General features: G+C 32.4%; 2 protein-coding genes and 1 non-coding gene across 5 annotated transcripts in view; 1 reads left to right on the top strand and 2 right to left on the bottom strand.

The window, feature by feature from the left end:
- Positions 1-8339: 8339 nt before the first annotated feature.
- Positions 8340-8412, bottom strand: TRNAR-CCU (transfer RNA arginine (anticodon CCU)). The gene has a single exon. It is a non-coding gene; the product is annotated as a tRNA-Arg (tRNA).
- Positions 8413-8563: 151 nt separating this feature from the next.
- Positions 8564-14286, top strand: LOC148282541 (zinc finger HIT domain-containing protein 3). The gene is made up of 3 exons (XM_088224902.1): positions 8564-8767; positions 11475-11623; positions 13967-14286. Exons 1-3 carry the CDS (start codon positions 8703-8705, stop codon positions 14158-14160), a joined length of 408 nt encoding a protein of 135 aa, XP_088081028.1. The 5' UTR covers positions 8564-8702; the 3' UTR covers positions 14161-14286.
- Positions 14287-15618: 1332 nt separating this feature from the next.
- LOC148282540 (beta-glucuronidase) overlaps positions 15619-26268 on the bottom strand; it is a 50760-nt gene continuing 40110 nt past the window's right edge. For all 3 annotated transcript variants that reach the window (XM_088224899.1, XM_088224898.1, XM_088224900.1), the window contains 8 exons: positions 25350-25546; positions 24582-24728; positions 22319-22491; positions 20183-20326; positions 19930-20014; positions 19473-19649; positions 17375-17513; positions 15619-15903 (listed from right to left, as the gene is read on the bottom strand). In XM_088224899.1, coding sequence (XP_088081025.1) covers positions 15719-15903; positions 17375-17513; positions 19473-19649; positions 19930-20014; positions 20183-20326; positions 22319-22491; positions 24582-24728; positions 25350-25546 — 1247 coding nt within the window. In that variant the 3' untranslated portion in view covers positions 15619-15718. The remainder of the gene's footprint in view (positions 15904-17374; positions 17514-19472; positions 19650-19929; positions 20015-20182; positions 20327-22318; positions 22492-24581; positions 24729-25349; positions 25547-26268) is intronic.

The raw sequence follows: 26268 nt of genomic DNA, 5'->3' as shown, positions 1-26268 counted from the left end.
GGGGGAGATTCATCCGGCTGACCCAATTCACCTATTAGGCAACGCCTGAAAACAATTTTCCATTTTTTTAAACTCCAGCCAGTCTGGCAGCATTTGGACATATTCAAAACATTGTTGATATTTTGTACCAATAAAATACGTATAAAGTATATATAAACGAAAATTGTGAAAACAGTCAATATAATTTTTTCACAGAGGTGTAAGTTATTGATTAAGTACATTTTTGGTATCAAAATAAAAGCAATTTAACAATTAAGAAATGTTAGGAATTTAGAAGTTGCAAATAAAATAAAAATACATATATTTATATACGGCAATAAAAATAAAGTAAATAGAAACAAGATAAATCTAAATTTAAAGAATAAGAAAAGAAAAAAAATATATAAAAATAATGTAAAAGGTACAAAATATAATAATAAACATACGAAAGTAAAATGTACATAATATTGAAAGTAAAACGGTATATTTTGTCATAAAAAAATAAATCTAATCTCATCTAAATAACCAAACTCATTAAAAAAAACACATGCGTGTATATCTTTAAATGATGGCTTCGCTGTAAGCGTTTTTTGTTTTGTTTTTAGGAATTATTTAATGATAAAAGGTTGCGTGTCCCTGGCGAGGCCGCGGGAGAAAAATGCGGCAAAGGTCGAAAGTCCGGATCTGTGTCGGCACTTTCTACTGGAGGCGCGGATATCCGGGAGTGCCCAAATCGCGGGACGGGGCGTTCACCTCCGGGTCGTTCAACTCGCGGATAACCGAACCCGGATGGCGCGGCGGATAATCGGGACTTCGGCGGCTTGACATTTATTTACCTACACATTCATTTTTAAACTTTATAAAACATTATTTTCATTTTAAAAATTCCCTGTGACGTAATTGGCATAATGACGTTTTATTTAAGAAAACCGGCTTATTATCATGACAGATCATTATTTTATTAAGGGATAGTTGCATCGAAAGAAGTTTAGCGATACGGGAAATTGGATATAAAAAATGTTTTCTTACGCTCGGTAAAATTAGAGCATTTAATAATGTATATTTTTCTAATGGATATTTATGCTTTAATTTTTATTATTATCGGTATGTTTTCGAATTTACATTAATATTTCATTTTATGATTAATAATGATATTTTTTTTAAATTTCTATTTGTGATTTAATTTTCATTATTATTACCTGCATGTTTTCTAATTTATATTTATTTTGAATTTTTTAAATGTTATTATAATTATTATTTTAATTTATTAAGCATCATTTAATGAAAAAAAAAACTCATGTAAAAAAGAAGGCCCCTCATAAACATAGGAATTTTCTAGCTAGTCGGGACCTGAAACAAAGAAATTCTGTTCATTTTGAAACTGTGGAATACATAAATAAATAAATAAAAATTGTGGGGCGAAGTTTTTCTAAAATGTATGAGAAAATGATTAAAAATGAACTGATTTAAATGACCTCACATGTTCTTCTTAATCAACCAATGATAGAGTGTTGTGATAGATTTCCGGTTTCCGGGAAGCCAACTCATCAATCAGGACAACTCGCCGAAGAGAACTAGTTACGTCACGCGCGGGGTAGTGATAAAAATACAAAACCTTAAAAAATCGTAGCGATGATAAAATGATACGATACATGTTTCAAAGAAAATGCATGCAACAAAATATGTTTAAAATATTATCACTAACAATAGAATATGAATTTTAAAAAGAAATATAATTTGTTAAATTAATTTAATACGCAAGGCTAAAGCCTTTATAAATAAATAAATTTCAAAAATAAAAAAAAAAGTTTTTGGCTTCGTTTTATAGTTTATTAACGAAAAAAAATACCACTGAACTTCCTCATTATACGCCACTAACAGAGTCGCCCATACGGACAAAAACCATTAAATGATCATTTATTTATTTATTCATATTTTTCTATTACAAACTAAAATTAATAATAAAAATAATGTGACCTCACTGGGGTAACTCGCGCCGAGAACAATTCACAATAAACTTAATATTTTTACATTAACCACGAAGTAAGCTACAGTTTGCAATAATGCAACGTGCCGCCACCATTGCAAGAGCTATCTCCAGTTTAAACTTTGTCTTTTGTAGAAAAAAATATGTGTTGAGTTTAATATATCTGTAGACACTGGACATATTTTTGCTTTCAAACCAAAGAATTTGCACAAACCCATAAATTTCAGTACACGAATAATAAATATGTATATTGTATATATTATTGTATGTCTAAATATTTTGTTAATTATCTCTGTTTATTAAGTTAGTCTTCTTTGTTTACTCTCAAATGTAAAAACATTTCAAAAAAGTATATTGTTAAGTGTTTTCGGCACGGGTAACCCCAGTGAGGTCACATTATTTTTATTATTAATTATAGTTTGTATGAAAAAAATATGAATAAATTAACAAATAAAAGAGACAATTGAAATAAACAGAGACAGGCTTAAATTAAACTCAACATGGTTCCCGGTACTCTAGATTACAAAAATGGCAAGGAATGTGCCTACTGCTGACTGCGACACGGTACAAATTCCTAGTAGATAAACACATAGTTTACCCTAAGATGGCCGACGTCCCTGCTTCTGCCTCCTCGCTCCTGCAATGGTAGCCGAAACGTCGGAACGAACCCAACCCTCACGGGATAACCCAAAAAAGATATATATTGACAACAATGACTGTAAAAATCTATGCACCTAGTTAGCGTTTAATTATTATAAAATTTTGTTATACGTCATTTTGGTAACCAACTTAGTCTAGAGACTTTTCGGTGGGACACCTTGTTTTAAACAGGTGTGTTTTACACAGATACCTTCATGTAAAATAAATTTAAAATTTACTATATATACCCGGCAAAATCCAAAATTTAAAAAAAGTGAGAAATTAATTGAAACTTACTCAGAATACAATTTTTTACAATAATTTTAAAACTTGACTATTAAATTATCGGCTTTGTTGCAAACATGGCAACATTTACTTGAGTATTGTAAAGTTGGTAATGTATAAAATTATTATTTTTATTTCAATACTGTTTCTTGACATAATCATGCTTATGTCATCACTGCTTATGCATAAAATATTTACTGATTACAATAAAAAAAAGTTGAAGTTAAGTATTCTCTCAGTTTTTTTGTGATTTTCTCAAAATTAAGAAAGATGGATTTTGCCGGATTTGCAAGCAGTACCCATATTTATTTTTTAAGTTCATTTTTTTCATTTGAAGATCTTCCATGTTAATAATGGTTTTCGGGAGATTATTGAACACTCTTGTAATAGGTCTATTTAATTTGGTTTATGTCATCGGGTATAATAAACTTTACTGTAGGTACTTAGCACTTGGATATTGATGTCACAAAAATAACCGATAAAAAAATACAGGATAATTTGATGTACAAAAGAATATTTAGATTATCATAACCGGATTCAGAAAACAATTAAACAAATTTGATATTGAAATCTCGTTCCTGTTAAGAAAAAACTTATTAAGTATTTTGAATGTATTCAAAATTCAATCTAGTCTCCGTCCTAAAATAAATAAGACGCTTCAATGATCAACTCATTATCATCTTTAAATTACAAATTAATTAAGGCAAGTCATTTAGAAAGTAACTTTCCTACTCGGAATAATTAATGCCAATTATTGGCAAATTTAACCCAGCATAATAACTATAACTCCGATCAAAGGTCGTAATACAAATTTTAACACGAAATTTACATGTCTCGTGAAGAAGTTGTCAGTACGCTTGGCTGCCTTACAAGAAGCGTCGGATTCGATTTCCGAACGGTAAACGTGAAACATGGATTTGAAAAGATATTGATTAGTAAATGTTGTTAAATATTTGTATACTATATTTGTATATGTCCACTTACCAAATTTTCAATGCCCGTCTCTTCGTCAGGATATTAATTAAACCAACATTCAAGACCCACTATTCACCTTCACCTTAGTTGTAGCACAAAAATATGAAACCATCACGACATGCATTTTAATAACCACACGCACTGATTAGGACAAACATGCTCTGATTTTATTTTTTTCAAATAAATATTTGCGTTATTATGATTTACCCAAATATTTAATTTTGGGGGCCATTTTCAACGAGTTGTAAATAACTCACTATGAAAAAATGGGATCGAGTTGGGGTAGAGTAGGATTCGAACCACGACCTTTGGTCCGTGAGTTCGAGACACTAGCCACAGGTCCACAACTCGATTAAATTATGAAAATATCATATGTTGTTTGTGAAATAGTTGAAAAAATGTAGAGGGGATGGAGGCAGGGGGTGAGCTTAGTAGGTTTAGGGTGACCATTACAGTGAAACATCGTATAACGGACTATATTGAAAGGTTGTTTGATTATTGATCAAAGGAATATTATTTTTTAAAGCTTTCCTAATGTGAAATATTTCCATATTATTTACTTTTAACCCTTTATTATTTGTATGTAAGATTTTAACTCCAGTAGTTTTATTAACGAATATCAAAATTTCTTGATGTTCTTCCAACGTAAACTGAAAGATAAGAATTGTATTTTAATTGGTAAACATCTGAATTATTTAATAAACTATTTTCATCTTTATTATTAAGCAATATGTATGCATTGTATGTATTTATTTGGTAATATATATATTCTTTACTAACTTTGTATACTATGTGGAAATCTGTTATTAGTTCTGAGTTTATACACTATATCTGTTTGTTTACTAAAAATATGTATGTAGAACTGTTGATTTCCCTAATAAAATAAAAATAAATAAAATATATATTTACCAATGTTGTTGTTTTTATAAAAAGCAGGTTTGATTTAATTTGGAAACATTTGGATGCATTTGTGGATATAGTATTTACATAATCTCAATTTTTTATCATTATTAGCATTACTGTAATTACTGTTGACAGGATATAAAAATTGTTTGATTGATTTTTTCTTTAGTTTAAAAAAAAAAAGTATTTTTTAAACAAATTTAGATTCAGTAGTAAAATCAATTATTCACCAAAGCAATTGCAACAAAACTAACTGCGATCTTACATGTTCAGTACTTGATACAACAGATAAAATTAAATATCTCGGTGTATACATAGACCAACACTTAAAATGGAAATACCATATTAGTGAACTAGTTAAACGAATTAGAAAATGTAAATACATATTTATTAAATTAAGGAATATTTTAAAAATCAATAATTTAACAATAGCTTATTACTCAATTGTACAATCTTTGTTACAATATGGTATTGTAGGTTCTTACGCCAATATATTAAACACTCTTAAAATAGTACAAAGATTAATTTATTATTAAAGTAATTCTAAAGAAACCCCAGACATTCAGTACGGAAAGTCTATTTAAAATATTTAAGGTTCATACAGTAGACACTCTTTATAAAATAAATTCTATTATACGAATATATAAAAAAGAATTTGAGATGAATAATTCACTCAGATACCAACATAATATTAAAATTCCTAAATTCCAAACAAGTCATGGTCAAAATAGCTTTGTCTTCAAAGGTGTAAAAAATTATAATAATCTTCCCAATTAACTAAAAACTATTAAAAATAATATGTCAATAAATAAATTTAAAGTAAATCTAAATAATTTTTTTGAACACATGTAAAAACTACATTAAATTTTAATTAGTATGAACGTAATACTGTTTTATGTTTTTTCTTTATATATCCTATGTTCTTATTTTTTCCAAATAAAATCAAACCTGCTTTTTATACAAATGCAAATAACAACATTGGTAAATATTGTCACCTACAGGTTCCTTATTTTTGACTGTAACTAGAACATAACCTATAAATTATGAAATCAAATTTTATCTAATTTCGCAGGAACACACTTTTTTCTAACCTGACAACAATTTTCGCATTCCCGGAACGCTCCTGGTGGTAGTTTTTGGCATTCCGAGTTATTTATGATAGCGGATTGCTGTTTGCGTCTCACATAAATTCTATTGTTGAAAAAGCTTACCAAATGCTGGGCTTCATTTTGAAAAATTTCATGCCCTTTAAAAAACCAAACACATTGAAAACATTATACAACACTTTTGTACGCAGTAACTTGGAGTTTGCTTCCGTTGTGTGGAGTCCACAATACATAACAAACATAAAAAGGATGTAAAATGTTCATCAAAAACTTTTAAAATACCTAGATTATAAAAACAATCAAACGCTTTGCACTTACAGCCAATCAGCTAAGCAAAATGATTTTTTTACCCTTGAAAATAGACGCACTATATCTTAATTATGCTATTTATATAAAGTATTAAATGATAAAGTAGACTTTTAACCTACTCTCCAAAATTAATCTTAATGTCCCCTTTCGAGTGACAAAAAATTAGTATTTATTCCATCTGCTAATCTGTAGCTATACTTTTTCCTGTATCATTCTTGCTCTAACTATGATGCTTTTTTTTCATATATTGATATATTTAACACGTCCCTTAATTTATTTTAAAATAAATTAAGACTCATTCTTTCTGGCTGCGATACGATCCCACTTGCTATTTAATGATGCTCACACTTACACACACGTGAACATTTAATCCCACACAAACACACCCTTTTGTCATACCACAATTTAATATGTATAATTTTGATTTAGAAACTTCGCTGGTCGGTCTTTAAACCGTATCTTTTTTATGTTATTAAATCATTGTCGACTGTTTGTTTGTGTAAAATAAATAAATAATGCTGTTATACCATATTTGACTAAAACGGCATAAAAAAGTAAGTTTTCAATAGCTGTCTTGTGTATAATTATTTATTTATAAATGCATGATATATTTACATAAACATTTCATTGCGTACCTCATTTGTGCATTCATAATAAGGAAATATATATTTTTTACAATTATAAATTAATAAGGGTATATGAAACACTGTCGACCAAAATTTTTTTTTTACTATTTAGTTGTGTAAAAAAATATTTTAGTTCATAATTTTAAATTCCCACAAAAACGGTCCATTGCATTAGCCAAGCCCCTAGTACGTCACGATTCAGATAAATTTTGAACTTTGTTTGTGACCGTTTAAATTTAAATAGAACATCGGTACGAATCTTGACGTCACAATTATTAAGCCCAAACACGTGTGTTAGTTGGGATATTTTTTAATAATTAATTTTTTAAAGTTATGTATGAAAACATTTCTCCACAAAATCCATATTGATTTTGAAAATACAATTAATTTGTCGAAATCCGTTTTTTTATCGATATTCTTAGTTTGTTATATTTTCCTATTCCAAACTGAACTTAAGGACATTGAGTATCCCTCCAACAAAAATATTGATAGAGTTTATTTTTCTCTTGCGGTGCCTTATCAGGTTGCCCCGACGCCGACGCGCCGGTCCGTAAAGATTTTCTGCCGGTCCGCAGAAATACTTGTCGCCCATTTTAAAATTCGCGTACTATGCAATAAAATCGTAATTTGTTATTTCTTTACCTGTTATAATATAGTATTAAAAACCAATAAACAAAATACTACACAAATAAAAGTTTAATACCTGCGTTATCGTCCGCAATTTTTTTCTCCATTTTCACCGGTCCGCAGGCTTACGAAGGTTGGGAAACGCTGCTGTACATAGATGTAGTTGGTCAAAGCTAAAGATATTATTTGTTAGCTAGGTACTATATAATCTGTGTTAGCTAGTTCATCTGGAATGCATAGTTCTTTTAGATATTTTGGAGGTGTTGTGCAGTCACTAGATAAGCCAACAGGTTGAATTTCAACCTGTACCTGTATGGAAATCGCAATCAATGTAATTCCCGAAATAGTGGAGTGTAGACTGTAGGAGATAATATTATGTAAACTGTCTACTCAAAATGTTTGGAAGGTTCATTTTTTCATTTGTTGTGTTACATTTTTAAATACAAAATGTATTATATAAACATTACATATTTATAGCCACAAAATGTATATTCATGAAAAGAGAGTTATTATGGAGAGCAAGGAGAGTTTAGAGACATCTAGCGTTCAATAGTAGAGCTAAAATAGTACGACTACTTGCATTGTCAAGTTTAAAAACATTGATCATAATAAAATTGGGTAAGTCGAAAATATTTTTGTAGCATTGAATATAAAGATTCCCTTTTCAATAAAAATATAAAATATCTTTAAATTCGACAAAAAACATCAAGTACAAGGAGAGTTTAGAGACATCTAGCGTTCAATAGTAGAGCTAAAATAGTACGACTACTTGCATTGTCAAGTTTAAAAACATTGATCATAATAAAATTGGGTAAGTCGAAAATATTTTTGTAGCATTGAATATAAAGATTCCCTTTTCAATAAAAATATAAAATATCTTTAAATTCGACAAAAAACATCAAGTACCCCTGGTGGGACTCGAACCCACAATCCCCGGCTTAGGAGGCCGATGCCTTATCCATTAGGCCACAGGGGCTGGTGTGGAAAGTTCCTTAATATTTATATAGATACTAAGGGATCAAAACAGACACATTTAAAAATGTGACATTTCTTGCCACACGAGAATTCGAAATTAGACATAACCTAAAAAGTCGAAATGAGTAAGTGTTCTAGTCTAACCCTAACAAAGTAAACAAAAATCATTCAAATGATATGTCGTGGTTTGTGCTGCTTAATTACTTTGGCCCTTTATGATATTGGATAATAGAGAATAGGGATTACAAATCGCCACATCGTCAGTACACGTTGGATAAATCATTTACGAAAATGTCGTGTCTTGTTTGTGAAGTTGAAGAATCAAAATACAAGTGCCCCGTTTGTCGTGAACCCTAGTAAGTCAATTAAATATAATTATTGTGTTCGAATGACCGAATGGTTTCTACTTGACACTTAATTTATTACTAAAGAAAAATACTCATTTGGTTGTGTAGGTTTGTAGGAATTATTACGAAATGGTTATTGCACAGTCAGCGAATATAACCAACCACCTGAATCAATAATAAGCAGCTTTTGATTTTATGCAATATTTAGTAAATAACTAGACCACTAATAATTAAATTAATCAATTCAAGTTTCAGTTATAGTAACTCAGTAAAAAGTATTTGTTTTAATCTCAACTCAAGATATGTTTTCCATTTATCATAGCCATAAAATACACTTCACAGAACTCACATTTAATGACATTATAGTATTTTAAACATAAAATAATCCATTTTTTCTAGCAAGTTAGTTTAGTGTTAATGTAAGGCAGCGTGCGAGGCAGTATCTATGTTAATTAGTATGCTATTCTTATCTCTACTATGAGAAAGATCCTAAGATATGGGCAACAATTTTCAACACTTATCAGTTCATGGTTTACCTTTTCATTCTTATTCTCAAAGCACGCTCTTAATACCCATCCACAATTCCTTCTTTCTCTAACTCATATTGTGTCCATGCAGTTTAACTGTGGAATCATCTACCATCCACTATCAAAGACGTTTCTACAGTAGATCTGTTTAAATCACGCTTAAAGAAACATCACCTCTCTCTTCCTTAATCTCTCTTTTCCTCTCTATTCCCTTTTCTCATTGAAGACCGGTATCGATATTGATTAGTTTATGTACACAAGTTCTACTTTTGTATCTTCTTTTTTCTCGCATACGTTTTGAAACTAAAATGATGTAAATAACACCTTTTATTATATTGGTTGTGCACTTTACAAATATGTACGCCCAAAAAGTATGTAAAAATAAATAAAAACCATACAAAAATCTGTCTTCCTCTCATATACCTAATGAATCATCAATAATATGTGCCTAGATTTTGCAAAACAATTAACTGTAAGATACTCGAGCTAGAAAATATATATAAAAAGAAAGGCACTATTATAATAACATAACTCCATTTTAATAGAAAAAGCTTCTCCAAAATTGTGTTTTAAAGCTCCTATGGTAAATAATAGAAATGTCACATCTCGCTGTGTAAATTGTTATTTACAAGTATTATTATTATCATCTCTAATTTGAAAATAAATAAATTGATTACTATCGTTACACGGTTCTTACCTGTTCAAAATCCATGTCCATGACTCTGCCGTGTGCGAATGTCAGCTTGAGGAGGAAGATAAAAACCATGTTTTTTTGGATGCCCCATAAATGATTATTATCCTGATACCCGTATGCAGAGACAAACCTTAAGGTGAGGAAAGTACATTCTATTGTCTTCACCTTCGGGTTATTCTCTGCATTTGAAATTAGAATGTACTTTCCTCACCTTAAGTTTTGTCTCTGCATACGGGTATGATTACCTATCCGACCTCTCTGATATTAACATCCCATTCCTTACTCATATTCTACTGCTCCTGTCCTCACCCAATAAATATGTATTTAAAATTCTATGTAAAGTTTTCAAAATATTAAATACTAACTCACGAACTTGTACATATTACTAACACAGGTGTAAATATTTAAATAAACGTAAAAACAAAAACTCGACACTGGTGAAAATACCCCAGTTGGGAGGTGAAAAGGCCATAAAAATGAAGAAGAAGAAATATTATTATCGATGCAACAAAACTCTGCTTCTGCTTCCGCAACTGCGGAAGTTCTGCACGTTTTTTGACATCTGTTTCTATTTCCGCAACTTTTATAACGGAAATTTGAATAGAGCTTTACGCGCGGGAGAGGTGTTCCAGGTGTTCCAGCCAACCACAAGCGAGCCGGGCGCGCACTTTCGGCACTTGCCACAACGCGTTTGTGTACATACTTTTTTAACTTCGTTATACGCCGTGAGGTGAGTGTAAGCTCGTAAGATTTTCTGTTCTTAAACAAGATAATCAAACAAACGTTTTAGTAATTAATTTGTGTCGTGTTGTGACTTAAGTGCAATTATGAAACCAAAAACATGTCCTGTTTGGAAGTATTTCGTTGTAATTGACGATCTAACAGCCAGATGTAAACTATGTGCCGAAATCAAATTTAGAATGAACTCCAACCTACATCATCATCAATAATGAATTCATCATTACAAATGTTAGAATCCATGTTAAGTATGAATGAAGACCAGCAAAACTCGATTACGAATAACGAGAATGAGAGTCTTTTTTTGGAGACACAGTCACAACGGAGTAAAAAAAAGAAAAACGATTGCCTTTACATGAGGATCCTTTTATGTGGTGGAAATTAAATTCATACAAATATACTCATTTTTTGCCATTAGTGCGCCAATACATATCAGCTCCTCCCAGCAGCGTCACCAGTGAGCAGTTATTTAGCGGAGCTGGTCTTATATATGAAGAACACCGGAAATGATTTTTAGGTGTAAAAGTGGCCAAACTACTTTTTATAAAATATAAATTACCACTACTTAATTTTGAATATTAATTTCATTCATAATTTTATTTGTAAAAAAAAATACTTTTTTTTCCGTAGTATTTACACTTCCGCTTTTGCATCCGTTTCTGTTTCCGCTTAAATTTACTTTCTACATCTGTTTCCGTTTCTGCTTCTGTCGTGACACTTCCGTTGCATCACTAATTATTATTGTTACAATTTTCAGTTGCTCAGTGGCATGTTGCAAGCTACACAAAGAAAATAAATGTGAACCTGCCCCAGTTTTCTTGGAAGACAAGGTCAAAAATAGCACTCTGTCATCTTACAAATATCCTACAGAAGACACAGTACCTATAGAGAAACTTAAGCTTTTAGGTGAGTCCATTCTTTCAAAGAATCACATTAAACGCAAACAGTAATCTCCAGCCTACGTTACAATAGACTGTAGGTATTTAGGGCGGGCAGTGCAAGTTATCTATAGGAAACTCAGATTGTGGTAGACTTGCTCTGCAAAAATTAAGGACTTTGGTACAAGTTAAAAAAGAGTATTTGCAATTACGTGAACGTGAATGAGTACATCAAAACCTATTGTATGTTTTATTCAATATATGTATGTATTCACAATCCTGAGTACTAAAACATACGATGTAATTGCTGGATATATATTGCTAAATAGTTGGGCTCGAAAGACATTAATAACAATTTTCTTAAAAAAGCCTTACAGATATCAGAGTGATTATCTGTTCAATTAATTTGCCGTGCTTGATATCAGACGGAAATATTTACTGAATGGTGGTCACTCATACTAACAGAGATGCACAACCATCAGAATCCCATTATTATGAGACTCGGAGAATAGCGATCTGATTTCTCAACAAATAGTTGGACAGGCGCCGTGGCGCAGTTGGCTAGACGGCCAACTGCGAAACTGGCGTCGCGGGTTCGATTCCCGCCAGTTGCAAGAAAACAATCCAAGAAAGATTTTTTTTCAATTGATCTGGGTGTTGTGGTGTGTTTTTCAATTACCTCTTTCCATATCCCCTCTATCCCACTTGCTGACAAGCCTCAAAATAGAGGCTTAGCGGGTTATTCCTTTAAAAATAAAAAATAAACTTCTTCGGTACAGAGTAAATACTCGGAGAGGAGGAATACATAGGAGACAAAATATATAATATAATGCCAGAAGCGTAAAAATGTTGTAAGAACCTCAAGTTTAAGAGGTTACCGACTGCTTTCCGTAGTGAAATTGGGTGCGGAGAGTCAGAGGTTAATGATAGCTTATAAATGGCCAACACAAGTTCTCGTTTGAATTGTTATTTTTTAATGTTCTGTATTATTTTCATTATGTAACCACTTTTTTCTAAAATTATTGTTTTTCATATACATATTGTGTTTTTGGCCTACTAGCTACTACTAAATAATATATTTGATTGCCTTAGAACTGGTTGCTTACCCTAGTTGTTAGACAGTAAAAATAACTTGATAATAATATCATAATTTTATGTATATATAATAGGATCGATAAATAAAAAATATAAATCCATTAGATGTGGCGAATGTAGCTACCTTGTGCTCGTTAACAGAATATAGAATTTCATTTGCGCCTGCACATGGCAGCGAGGTAAGAAATTTAAATTCTTAGAAGGTAATCCATATCTTTATAACAATATTGATATTTTCAATTTCTCCGCAAAAGATGTAACATAATAAATGTATTTTTAAATAATGTGTGGTAATGTTGCGGATTCTGGATCAGAGGTCAATGTCATAGTCAATTACCACTGGTTGGTTCTAGACCCAAAATTGAAATATTGGAATAGTCATAAGACCAAAATAAAATATGTACGAGGTGTGGTGTGTTCAGAAAATAATGGGAATATTGGTTTTTTGAAAAAAATTTAAATATTCATCTACATTAATGGTGTTCCCTTCAAAATAGTCCCCATTAGATATTATGCACTTGTGCCAGCTCTTCTTCTAATCCTCGAACTTCAATCTTCGAATAACTTCAGTTAGTGACACCTGAGCAACTTCCATTCACCGCTGTTTTTGTTCAAAATTCAACAATTTTGGAACAAATTTTGCTGCCACGCGTTTCATACCCAAAACATTTGAAAAAAATTCATGACATGAGCCAATCGATATGCCAATATTATCAGCGACTTCTCTGATTGTGATTCGGCGATTGTTCATAACCATTTCATGAATTTTCCACGTTTTCATCGGTTGTTGATGTGCTGGGGTGTAGGTGCCGTTCGTCATATTCAACGTCTTCACGGCCATCTTGGAAACTTTTATACCACTCGTAAACTCTTGTTTTACTCATAGCAGACTCACCATAGGCCTTTGTTTACATTTCACATACACTTTGGTACACTTTATTTAATTTTTTACAGAAAATTTGATACATTTTTTTTAACAAACGAAAATCGCCGAGCTCATAAAAACACGTCTAACCTTAGCGGCTGCCACAGACAAAGTAAACAATGAATACAGCTAAAAATTTAAGCACACTTCAGGGGCATGTATACCAACATAATTTTATTAAAAAAATGACAATCGGACTCCAAACCTGCGAAATTTAAAAATTCTCGCTATTATCTGAACACACTTCTTATGTACTGTTTATTTTGGAAAATTTTTAAATATATGTAAGTGTAAAATAATGCACCATGTCTCGAAATCTTTCTAGACTGCTAAAGTGAGTTTTTTTTTTAGAGCACAGTGATGATTTGAAAAACTGCCTCAGAAATCCACATTTACGGAAAATCTTAAAAGCGCTAGACAGTAATGATGCTCCCGCACATTTGATGAAGGAATTCATGCAAGAACCAATCTTCACAGAGTTTGTAGACCAATGTCTTAATGTTGTTTCTCCAGAGGAAAAGAAAAATAATACAGATAAGTTTTAAATAAATGATTATGATTAGGTAATTTTGTCTGTGTTTTTTTGTACACTTAAACTTTTGTAATGATTATTTGAATAATTTAATCAATCATGATGGTTTTCTTTAAATATAAATTTTGTCTTAAAAGTTGCTTTGGTTATTTTTCTCTCCTGATTTGAAGTGAAATTTTAATTATGAAATAAAAACTTTTTTACTAGTGTTACACACGCAAGTTTATTCCGTTAAATAATACAAATATAGTTTTGTGAGAGAGAGATCGACGGTGAGAACAAAACTAATAATATAAACACAGAATACTATTCAGAATTTTTTCATAGTCTAAACAAAAAACAAATTGGTGGTAGAAACTAAAGTTGGATTGGTGGGCGGGTCTTCCACTTATCTAAGGTGTTAACATAGTATGGGTTCGAGTCTAGAGGAAAGGTAAGGAAACACGATCAATGGAGATGATCCCAAGCGAAATTCAGTTCTCAATGTGGTAATTAACTTTAAAAATCAAGTTTTTTTACTGTTGCGTTTACTCGTTGTTAAAAATTTAACTATCACATAAAGAACTGATGTATTACAAAATGAATTCCGTTCAATCTTTGAAATTTTAGCCATTATTAAACTTCATTTTCTGGTAAGTAAGTATGTACAAATGATTACATATTTGTATTCTAGTGATATGGTAAAATTGAACTAAAAGTCTTTGCAGTGGCGAGCGCTGATTTTTTTTATAAGTAATTTACAAAGTTCATTAATTTGTACCTACATATAAGTACATAATATATAATAATATAAAATTATAAATGGCTATTTTTTCTGTGATTCTGTGAAAATCAACTCAAACAACAATTATTATTAACTTCGCAATATACCTTGCTTTATTCTACACTATTGTAATACAACACTCGTACAAAATTTTATTAAAAAATACCACAGTGAAATTCAGAAGATATTTCCATTATGATTGAAGTGTCAACACTGAGCACTGGCCGATTCCTTTCAAAATTAATAATGCTAAAAACGGCCACTTCGAACACCACATGTCATATGTGATACATAACATGTCAATGGTATCCTATCAAAGAAAAATAGTCCTTCGGAAATTTTGTTCGAAATACTAGTTTCCAAATAGAGAATCTTCAAATAATATTTTTAATCTGCAAGTTTGTTTTAGTAATAAAAAACCGCGACTAGGTTAAAGATGTAAAATATAGTGTACTTTTTCGTATGGAGTAATAAGCTGAGGTATTCAGCTAGTTTCATCGTTCACTGAGAACGGGCACTTTAATTTGAACCACAAATTAACGATTTTAGTCACTTTTCGAAGTTTTATTATCATAAAAGTTGTTCTAAATTTGATATAAATATTAATATCTGTTCTAAATTGGCATTCCGATAAAATTTTATCATTTGTAACCCTGTCAAACAAGGAACGAAAGAACTTCATTGTTAAAAATTAAATGAAACAAAAAATTGAAAATTTAATACATATTTTTATTATTATTTAAGCTTAATATCTCTAGTGATAACTTGTACTTGATTGTATATACACAGGTTGTATGAATGTTTGAGATCACAGTTCACAGTGGATGTTGTTTTGGTTAGGCGAGAGGTACGGAGTCAGGTCCTTGGGAAGATTGACTCCATCCAACTCCTGAGCCAGCAGGTGGTTTCTTACGCGGAGGTGGTGTGCCGCGGCCTTAGGCTGTCTCTCGCGAGTAAATATGCCTTTTTTATTTCCGCCGACACGAGTAACAGCTGGAAATAAAAATTATATTAATAATTTTACAGCTAGAGGCAGAAATAAATTGCCGACACCTTTACCAAAAGTTTTACTATGCATAATACTTAAATTAAGCTTACATGTATGTATATTTAATTGTATTTGTAACTAATATGTAAAAGGCACTAAGTGCCGTGTATTTCAATAAAATAAAAATAAAATAAAATAAAAAATAATCAGACAAAATTTCGCTCGATAAAGTTTGGCAACTTCCTTGGAAAACTTTGCCCCGTACTTAAGCAATAGACTGCCCAGTGATCAAAATCATCTGAATCTCAAGCCCTAAAAGACTTCTGAACAGAGAGATAAAATTTTTGAGTTTCGAATGCCAGGGAAATCTTAATAAAAAATATGATTAAATAAAATTATGATGGTAGATTTAGAAAATTATGAGTTGTTGTTCATTCTTTTGTTGCATGTCACATGTTATCATGAATATCAATATTTGTACTGTCCCAATGAGTTCTATAACTTGTAGTATTGTTGTATTCAATTAAATGATATAGCTGTACCTTAGAGGAGTCCACTTTTTGTCATTTTGAAGTTAAAAATACAGAAAATATTGTGATGAGCTATTTTATACATGAATAAAACACCGAAGTTCATTTTTGACTTTTGTCAAAAATGATTTTTAAGTTAAAATGAAAATCTGACATCCACTTTGTTTTAATGCAAAAAACATCAGTATTCCCAGATAGCTATTTTAATACGTTATTGTTATTGTCAAAATAATCGTTATTTTACATCGAAAGTTCTTTATTTATTAAAATTATCTCATTTGGTTCGTAAGTTATGTTGTTTTGGAAATTGCAGTCACAAAATCATGTTTCCTGAACATTTCGTTTAATGTGACACCTGTGGTTTATCTTTTAAGTTTACAAAACTGTGTAAACACTTTACAGTTCACATTTTACAACAGTTTACATTTTAAGAATATATTGTGAATATTGTTCTTGAATAATAGTAGCGTTGCTTCCAAAATACTGCATACTGAAGTCCGGTGGAATTGTGAATTGTAGTAACCTTTTTAATGTGTAATGTGTAAACAATTAATAAAGAACAGGACGTCGAGAATCTGATTCCTTGTAAAATAGGAAAGCGTGGTAAAGGCTCTCATGAGGCATCTGCAGTACATGGCTAAGCCAACCGTATCACCTCCGCTTGATGACAGTTGTCACCGGCGTTTGCTGCGTCCGTCTCTTATCACCTCATTCCGCACAAATGATTATAGGTGTTCTATAATTGTGTTACAATTACGAATATTAGTATGGAATACAAAAAAAATGGCAAAAAAGGAAAAAAAAAAGGCATCCAGATGCAATAACCGCAAGGGGCATTGTTAGTATTATAAGGAAAGGTCTTGGCGAGCACGACAGAGTTCCTACTGAGAATCTGCGAATAAAAATAATCTGTAAATAGATGTTCCACAAACAATCTTCCACTTACTTTGATCAGTCTTGAAGTCGGCAAAATTCCAGACGAATTCACCAATAAAGAATCCCATATTTCTCAGATCGTCAAAGGCCTTAAAGTGCTTTGACATTAGTTGGACTTGGTATTCCTCAGACCACACAAACTCAGGATGCTGCGGATAGAGGTTTTATTTATAATGTATTTTAATATGACAACAATGTTAAATATCTCTCTGTATTTTGTGTTAAAATGGTAATTTCAATATGAGTGGTGGGGTTTAAAAGATATTTTTTATTTGATATCACCTTTTTCACATATAAAAACTTATCATGAGAGGTGGATTGAGTATATGATTAGAGTAATTAGTCCATTTATAAAATAACCAAAAGTCGGGACACAAAATTCCAAACACTATAAATGTACTGTAAGGTCTATTGATGCCTATCAATAGTCTGGTTTCCTCTTCAAAGTGTAAATGCGTAGATATTTTTGGATACAGCCACAGTTGAATTAGGATGCCAGATCTTGACACAATAGTTAGAGAAACTAGAAGGAACATAAATATCTATTGTAGTATGTAAATGCATCTTTTTTGGCCACTTTTAAGAAATACGAACATTATACATACATATACGAGGTCTAATAGGATAAAAAAAGTATCCGACCCTAATTTTTACTGGCAAAATTAATGACACTTTGAGGGCAGAGCTTAGATGACCATTTGTAGGTATACCTAGTGCCCATGTTCAATTTTTTTCAGAACCACAGGGCCACTCAGTCACTGCCACGCCGTTGAAGAGTGAGCATGTGTACGCTATTGTCGTCGGATTTTAGTTTTAACAAAATGACATAAAAAGTTGAACAAGGTTACTGCATTACTGCATCAAATTTTGTTTAAAGCTTTGGGATTCTCAAGTGGAAACTATCCGCAAAATTAAAAAAGTGTTTGGGGACGAAGCAATGGGCACCACACAGATAAAGGAGTGGCATAACCGCTTCAAAGATGGCCACTCATCAGTGGAAAGTGAAGCGCGATCCGGTAGGCCCTCAACATCCAAAACCGATGTTCTCATTGATCAAGTAAGGACCCTGGTCATGCAGGATCGTCGAATAACGATCAGAGAACTTGTTGATGAAGTGAGCATTAGTGTTGGATCCATTCATTCCATTTTAACTGAAGATTTGGCCCTCAGAAGGGTCTCAGCAAAATCTGTGCCAAAGTTGCTGACAATTGAGCAGAAGCAACTTCGTGTGGAGATCGCACAGGACATGCTGGAGACCAATGGAGATCAATGTTCCCAACTTTCTCAACATGGTGATCACTGGTGATGGCTGAAAATGCTTTTTAAAGGGCCCAGATTTCAGACCAGGGAAGACATCATGAACATTGTGACGGACCACCTGCACGCCGTACCAAAAGAGTCTTTCCAGCGTTGCTTCCGGCAGTGGCAGAACCGTTGGGAGAAGTGTGTTGCAGCACAGGGGGACTACTTTGAAGGGGATTAGTGTCATTTAATTGTATCTCAATAAATGTTGTTTTTATTAATACAAGCCGGACTCGTACTCTTAGAACCCTAACCTCTGTTCATTTATATATTGTATTTTTATTCCTTTTCAGTCCTGAATCCTCTTCCTGTCTCCTTCCAAACTCACTACCTGATCCCACATTCCTCATCAAATATTGTGTATAACATAAGTATTTTTTATAAGATTTTAATTATACCTTGATAAAGAAGTTCTTGTAGCTTTGAAACAAAGTTGTTTTATATTTATTTTATTATTAGTATTTTTATCGACAAGTTTTTATATGCAAGCTCTATCTGCCCACTTAAAAGCAGCTATAATTTGAAAATAATTGTGGATTTAAAAAAAAAATAATGTGTAAATTTTGACCAATTTTATAATTTATTTAAACAAAATAAAATAAGAGATTTATCAATGTACCAAAAGTTATTTTTTGTCAGGAACATAATTGATATTTTGTAACTGGTAAAGGAATTAAATATTAAAAAATTTAGTTGACTATACCAGTTGGTAAATCTTAAGAGATTAAGATGTCATTAAGACATTAAGATGTCCCTTTGCAATTGAGGGCTCGCTACAACTTTCGATCTATGTATAGTCAACTTACTATGTGTAAGCCGGCCATGGTATCGGCTCCATACTCTGACATGAGAACTGGTTTATTGTACTTGTCGTGCCATCCTTTGGCCTCAGCTATCACTCTTCCTGTAATCATGTCCAGTCTTCCTGGATTACTGTACCATCCATTGTATCTGTTGAAGCTTATAATATCCAAGTGCTTTCCCTGAAAAGGAATATTGTATTTCTAAAAGCCTGCAATTTTGTTGACTATATCTATCATTATTGAATCGACATTCACATCATAAAACTTCACGATTTATAGTTTCGGCAAAGAACTTATGTCATTGATGGGTATTACAAAACTAGGAAACTCCTGCATAAAAAATATTGCTAAACAAAGTGCGTATAACATATATTTTTTAAATTAGGGATTGGCTTCAGGTTATAGAATTGAGAGTTCAATGATAAGGGAAGTAGTTAAAAGTATATAAAATTATATTTACCGCTTTGTCTTCGCTATAGGATCTTGCGAGGGCTATAGTCACAGCTCGAGATGCATCCATAGATTTCACGTGCTTTGCTACTTTACTGAAAGATAAAAAATCATAATGATCTTTAATACACCTGTAAAGGACTGCTGCCTTTGTTACATGTTTTCATACCTGAGAAAGTCAAAATAACACTAATTTATTTGCATATATTTTTTAAGTTTTATTTAAGTCGCTGTGGAAAGATTATGAGATATATTTTACATACCCAAAGTAATCATCTGCGGCGAATAGTTGTGTCCTGGGCTCATTCGCAATAGACCACATTATTACGCTGGGGTGATTTTTATCTCTTTTGATCAGTTCCGTTAGTGAATCCATGTGCTTTGACAGTAGGGCTTCCGAATAAAGGCTGAAAGAGAATACGATTTTTAGAAAATCCTCAGATATCCTAAGAAGCAGGAAGAAAGAAATGTTTTGACATTTTGAAGATGTCGCATGTATTCCATTGATATACAACGTGCATTTCCGTGTAATGGATTATTAAACAGAACGTTTTGCCAACAGCCATGTTGAGGTGCTCAAGTTTGAATTATACTTGTGGATACAGCGGACAACTAACACCTCACATATTTATCCTCCTATAACGCACACCCGTATAAGGTGGTCCCCCGTATAACATAGTAGATTCGTGTCCCTTAACCTTGATAGACACGTTCAGCAGAACTAACATTGATGACTCATCGGCACATCGCTGCTCTGTCCCAGGGATATTCGCATGATACAGTAAGTAAATATCGTGGGTATTCTGCGAAAAAGCACGAAGTCAAAATTTTGCTGTTTTGACTTAACTATGAGGTTATACTGTTGAAAAAATACTCTACAATCTGCAAAAACACACTAAGTCCTATCTACACTACAAGTCGAGATATTTTCTGTAATAAGTCAATATAACAAATCCGTTCAGGGAAAAAGCATCAAGGGACAAGGGACGCCGTACTGGTGGGCCATCAATAACAATATTTTGGATGTATTCAGCGAAGCTTATGGAGCAGTACTGACTTGAGAAAAGGCGAGATTGTTGGTCGGCGACATGATATCCTGGAGATGTCTAGTAAGTGATGTCTACATGCTTCATATTTAAATTTATTTCAACAGAGAGGGAAAAATTTCTCAGGGGCAAACGTGGCAATTATTACTTTCTTTCTTTTCTCTTTTTACTAATTAATTATTATTTTACCTAGTGTAATAGGTACTGTACATTAAATAAAATGATTACATAACTTTTTTAATTAAAAAAAAAGCATTTCTCACGAAGTGACTATAGTAGGTACAATGTGATTTCAATTTGAATTCCTTACTGTGGTATTATGTATCAGCGAAAATGCACTAAGTCATGTCAATCCACTATTATTTTTTTTAAAATGTTCTGAAAGTTCAGGTATTATTTATTAAACTATTGAATACAATTACATTTACTGCAAGTAAATAGATCAATTTACCATTTTTTCAAGTTGGCTTAGTAATGTTTAGTATATAAAAAAGTTATTTCGTTACAAACATTGAACTTCAACTATCTCAGAAGTAGTTATTTTGACTTAGTGCTTTTTCGCAGAATACCCACGATATGTTCTACTTGGAATAAATTATGATCAAGTAAATCAATGTACACTTTTTTTTTTATTAAAACTTGACATGTAAAAATATGTTCTATAATTTATTAACAGTGTGAGTCATTGTTTGACAAATATTTCATCCCCATCACTTTATTTGACGAGCAAACTATTATTATTATTATAATTAGTGCTAACTAACACCAACTAGTTATCAACTTCTTGAAGTGGTCGTAAACTGTGATATAAAATAATGCATATTTTTTGCGAAGAAAAATCAACTGCATCAAGTTCAATCTGAAGGTTTGTTAATAATACTTTGAAAACCTATGAATGTGGATAAAATATGTACAACCAACAGAAGTATAGACTTCATTTCGACTCAATTAAAGAATACGGTGTGTATTGGATTCCAAAAACAATCCACAACCATACTAAGAAGGTACATAGTTCAAAGCAGAGTTCACATGAGGATAATTCAATATACAGGACAATACCATCCTGTTCCAGCTCTGTGAACAGCCTAGACCGTGCACGACTGGACAGTGGGACAATACAACGACAAATCGACCGTAGTTCAAACATGCAACGTTGCAGAAATGGATACACAACGGCGCGCGTGATAGTGAGGGAATGCCATTGTCCTGCGGAGATAGCCTGCTTGTCTATTTCTAGGACAGCGTCTTGGTCTATTGTGTTTCCTCTAAATTTCTGTTTACAGGGACAGGGCTGCATTGTCCTGCCAAACCAAATCTCAGGGTGCGTGCAGTAATATTTGAATAAAAGCTTACTCTGTGTCTACACTCGGACATTCATCTATTATCATGATACCCTGCTCATCCGCAAAGTCGTACAGTTCTTCAGAGTATGGATAATGTGAAGTTCGGTAAGTGTTGGCACCTATCCATTTAATCAAGTTATAGTCTTTTGTGACTAAAGCTAGGTCCAATCCTTTACCCCGAATCTGGAAAAGAGAACAAACAAAATTATGTTTTGCAGATGCGTTTTAGATATAGGCACAACAGTTATATTATGTACTTTTGAATGGTTTTATCCAGTACGAATCTATAATACAGTCGAACTTGGAACGAAGAAGACGGGACCGACTGAATTCGCTCGTTATAATCATTACTGGTTAAACCAGAGAAAGGTTTTTTAAATCCAACTGCCATTGCATATTGTCACTATTGAAAATTATAATAAATGCTTACCAACATACCAGTTTTTAAATTTCTTATTCGGATAAATAAACATTCATATTTTTTCACAATGTTGACAATGTGATAAGGATAGAGAAATCTTTTTTCACACTTAAACATATTTTGCGCCACGTTCGATTATACAAATAGTTTAGGGTTGCCATATTTTGCTAGCGAACGTCCCGACGAGACGTCTGGAGGTTCTGGAATGGGGATATGCAGCAACAAAAAAAGGCAATTTTATAATAGTTTTTCAGAAATATAATAGATATGTTTTTCTTACATTTTATGTGGTGCTTCAATTTACATTTATATTTATATATTTTTTCTGTCTTAATATTGGCGTAATACTGCAATATTGATTCTACAGTCCCTGGCAGCAGACGACATTTTTTATTGTTTCTTTTTACTAGGCCAACATCAATTATATTACTTTTTTCAATGTGGTTTTATGAGTAGGAATGGAAATTAAATACTCGCTAAATTTCAAAAATTAAAAAAAAAAAATATTTCACAGAGCCCATCAACTTCCACTCTATCGAGGCAAGGTGAGTTTCAATGAATTTCTTTAAATACATCAATTACTGGAAGCATTTGCAACCATATTTACACATTCATAGTCAGTACGGCCGTAGAAGATTTATGTTGATTAACAGCATTGTACTGTGTAATTCTAAATCGGGACATTATAGGTCTCATCGGGACGTCGGGACAGAGGGCTCAATAACGGTGACAGTCCCGATATATCGGGACGGATGGCAACCCTAAAATAGTTGCCACTTTTTTGCAAATTGAAACACTTCTGCTTGTTAGTAGTCATCTTTACAACTCAAGGGTTAGGTTTTAACTTATCTGACACCACCCACCTGTAATGTTCATTATGCATTGACCATAGAACATTAAAAAAAACATTGTGAAAACCCCCGAAACAAGGATGTCATTCATAAACTACAAAAGAAATTGTAAATTGTAATTAGGTGCCAAGCCTGCGCTTACTAAGTTCAAAAAGCTTGAGTTTTTTACACGCAATTTCAACCATATGTGTGATACTTTGTCAATGCTGTTGGTGAAAACATCAATTCGGTACTTAGACACTTACTTAGTATCATAAACGTAAACCGATCCTGACGCCCAGCGACATCAGTAATAAGTTAGTCCCCCATTTGTATTGTATTACCTGGGTTCTTATTTCGAAAATGATGTTTTTAAACAATTGAAGAGTTTTTGCTCAACTGTTTTGACAATATTTTTTTACGGTATGTTCGAGAAGAAGCTCGTTATAAAAATTAATAAATGTATGGAGAAAACCGCAAACTAAAATGTCAACTAATGTTTCCTCATTATATCCGAGATCTCGCTATTTCTGTGATCGTTATAACCAAGTTCGACTGTACATATATTTTGAAAATAATATAAACATACAGAATATTTTTCTTAACTAAGTCAAAAATCCCCAAATTACTCAAAAAGATGCCCTGCATGCATGGTAGATTAAAAGCACTAGGACTTACATCATTGGAAGAATGACGGAAGAGAGGGGACTTGATAGAATCTTATAAGATACTCAATAATTACTATGACTGCCCCCTGCATGAGATGTATCAATCAAATCCGAACACAAATTTACAGGCTTATAACTGGAAGCTCTATCGTCCTCAATCCCAAGAAACACTTCCTTTCCAGCAGGGTAGTTTCAGACCAGAATAAATTGCCAAGCCTAGTTGTCCATTCCATTTCAGTCAACCAGTTCGAAAACCGTTTGGATGCTTTTTTGAAGGAAGAATGCAGACTATAAATAGTACACGAGATTTTAGGCTGCTTGCCTATAACAAATAATAATAAAGTAATTTCTTACATCTGAATCTTCATGTCTACCAAATCCTCTCAGGTAAGCTTGTTTGTTATTGATGAATAACGAAGTGTTAGACCACGATATTGTCCTTATGCCAACTTTCAGTCTATATATATCGGCATTCTTTATAGACTGTGTTGCTATGTGGACCTGGAACAGAATTTAACAAGTGCATGATCAAACTATTAGGTGTTAACACACGTTGTGTCTGGTCGTATTGGTCGTTCGAAAGAAAATATTCTGCTCTACAAGATATTGTGATTGCTTTTACGTTATACGCGGTTTTTCAGGGCCAGACTGCGAAATTTCAGAGGAACATTCCTCATGAAAAGCTTTAAAAAAATCCTAATAAAAATTTCTAAAAAGTCATTTAAAAATTTTTAAAAAAATGTATTTTCAAAATGTAGTAAATCCCTCATTTATCGGACAAGCAGTCCCTCCACAAACCCCTAAATTTAAATCATCACGGTATTGATTTGCAAGTCGCTGAATGTGAATAATTGATGTATTCAATGAATAATTAGTACCATGATGATGACTATAAAACAAATTTGTGTATGACAATATTCATTGGGTCGAATGTTGCACAAGATCTTATAATATATATATTTTTATAGAATATTTTCTGACCCATGTAATACGAGCTTAAGGATGCAGTAACTAAAGTCTTAAGAATCCTGAACATCTTAAGATCATGCATGGCTTCTGCGATGTTGACTCGCTCAGAAATATACCGCTTTGAGATTAATACAAATGATTTGGTATGGTTACCTCTAGCTTGTACAGATATCCTGGATTAGGATGCATCAAGTATGGCCACCAGAAATTAGCATTGGGTATCTCTATAGTGTTGGTTAGCCCCATACTGTGCGCTACAATAGTTTCATTTTTGTCCAGAACATTGACGTAGCAATACACCTCCTGATCGTCAGTGTACCCACCATAGGATACATTGTACACTATTATACCTGGAAATTATACAAACAACCATAAAATAAAAACTAAGATGCGAAATATTTGAGTAGGATTTTAAAAATAAGAAAGTTCAGTGCTACAGAAAATTAGATATTAAAAATGTTTTATTACACGCGGTACAAATTAGATCATTTAATTGTACGGGGAAGTTTCTCAAAAATGTATGAAAAAATTAATAAAAATGAACTACTTTGAACGGCGTCACTAGTTCTTCGGAATCAACCAATGGTAGAGTGTTTATTTTTATTTTATTTTTCTCATAAAAACAAAACACATTACAGAATTTATTTATTTAACTTTTTGTACATAATTTTATTTGTACATTGGCGGGCTTATTGCCAAATGGCAATTTCTTCCAACCAACCAATAAAATAAAAGTTTTATTTTTTAATTCAAGTTACAGAACATATTCAATAGAAAAAAAAAATTGAAAAGCTAAAGATATATAATTTATACAATGGTTTCAATATGTCGGCAGAAATATGCAGTCAAACTTGGTTATTACGAGGAAGATGGGACCGATTGAATTTGCTTGTTATAAGCATTACATGTTGTATCAGAGAAAGATTTTTTTTTACATCCAATCACCATTGCATATCGTCACCAAGTAAACAAATAAGTATACGTCTCCGGCCTCCGTGGTGTAGCGGTCAAGACGCTTGACTCACGCACGGAAGGTTCCGGTTTCGATTGCCGGTGAGAACACAAAAATTAC

This window comes from Micrasema longulum, unplaced genomic scaffold (genome assembly GCF_059751315.1).
Source record: "Micrasema longulum isolate JH-2025_06_02 unplaced genomic scaffold, ASM5975131v1 h1tg000319l, whole genome shotgun sequence".
Lineage (NCBI taxonomy): Eukaryota > Metazoa > Arthropoda > Insecta > Trichoptera > Brachycentridae > Micrasema > Micrasema longulum.
Note: the sequence above shows the minus strand (reverse complement) of the source record. Positions and strands in the feature narration are given on the sequence as shown.

Excerpts from the sequence above, each read along its gene's own strand:
- LOC148282541 (XM_088224902.1), top strand. The coding sequence starts at position 8,703 with ATGTCGTGTCTTGTTTGTGAAGTTGAAGAATCAAAATACAAGTGCCCC. Across the intron at positions 8,768-11,474 it reads CCCGTTTGTCGTGAACCCTA|TTGCTCAGTGGCATGTTGCA; the intron begins GTAAGTCAATTA and ends TACAATTTTCAG. Across the intron at positions 11,624-13,966 it reads AGAGAAACTTAAGCTTTTAG|AGCACAGTGATGATTTGAAA; the intron begins GTGAGTCCATTC and ends TTTTTTTTTTAG.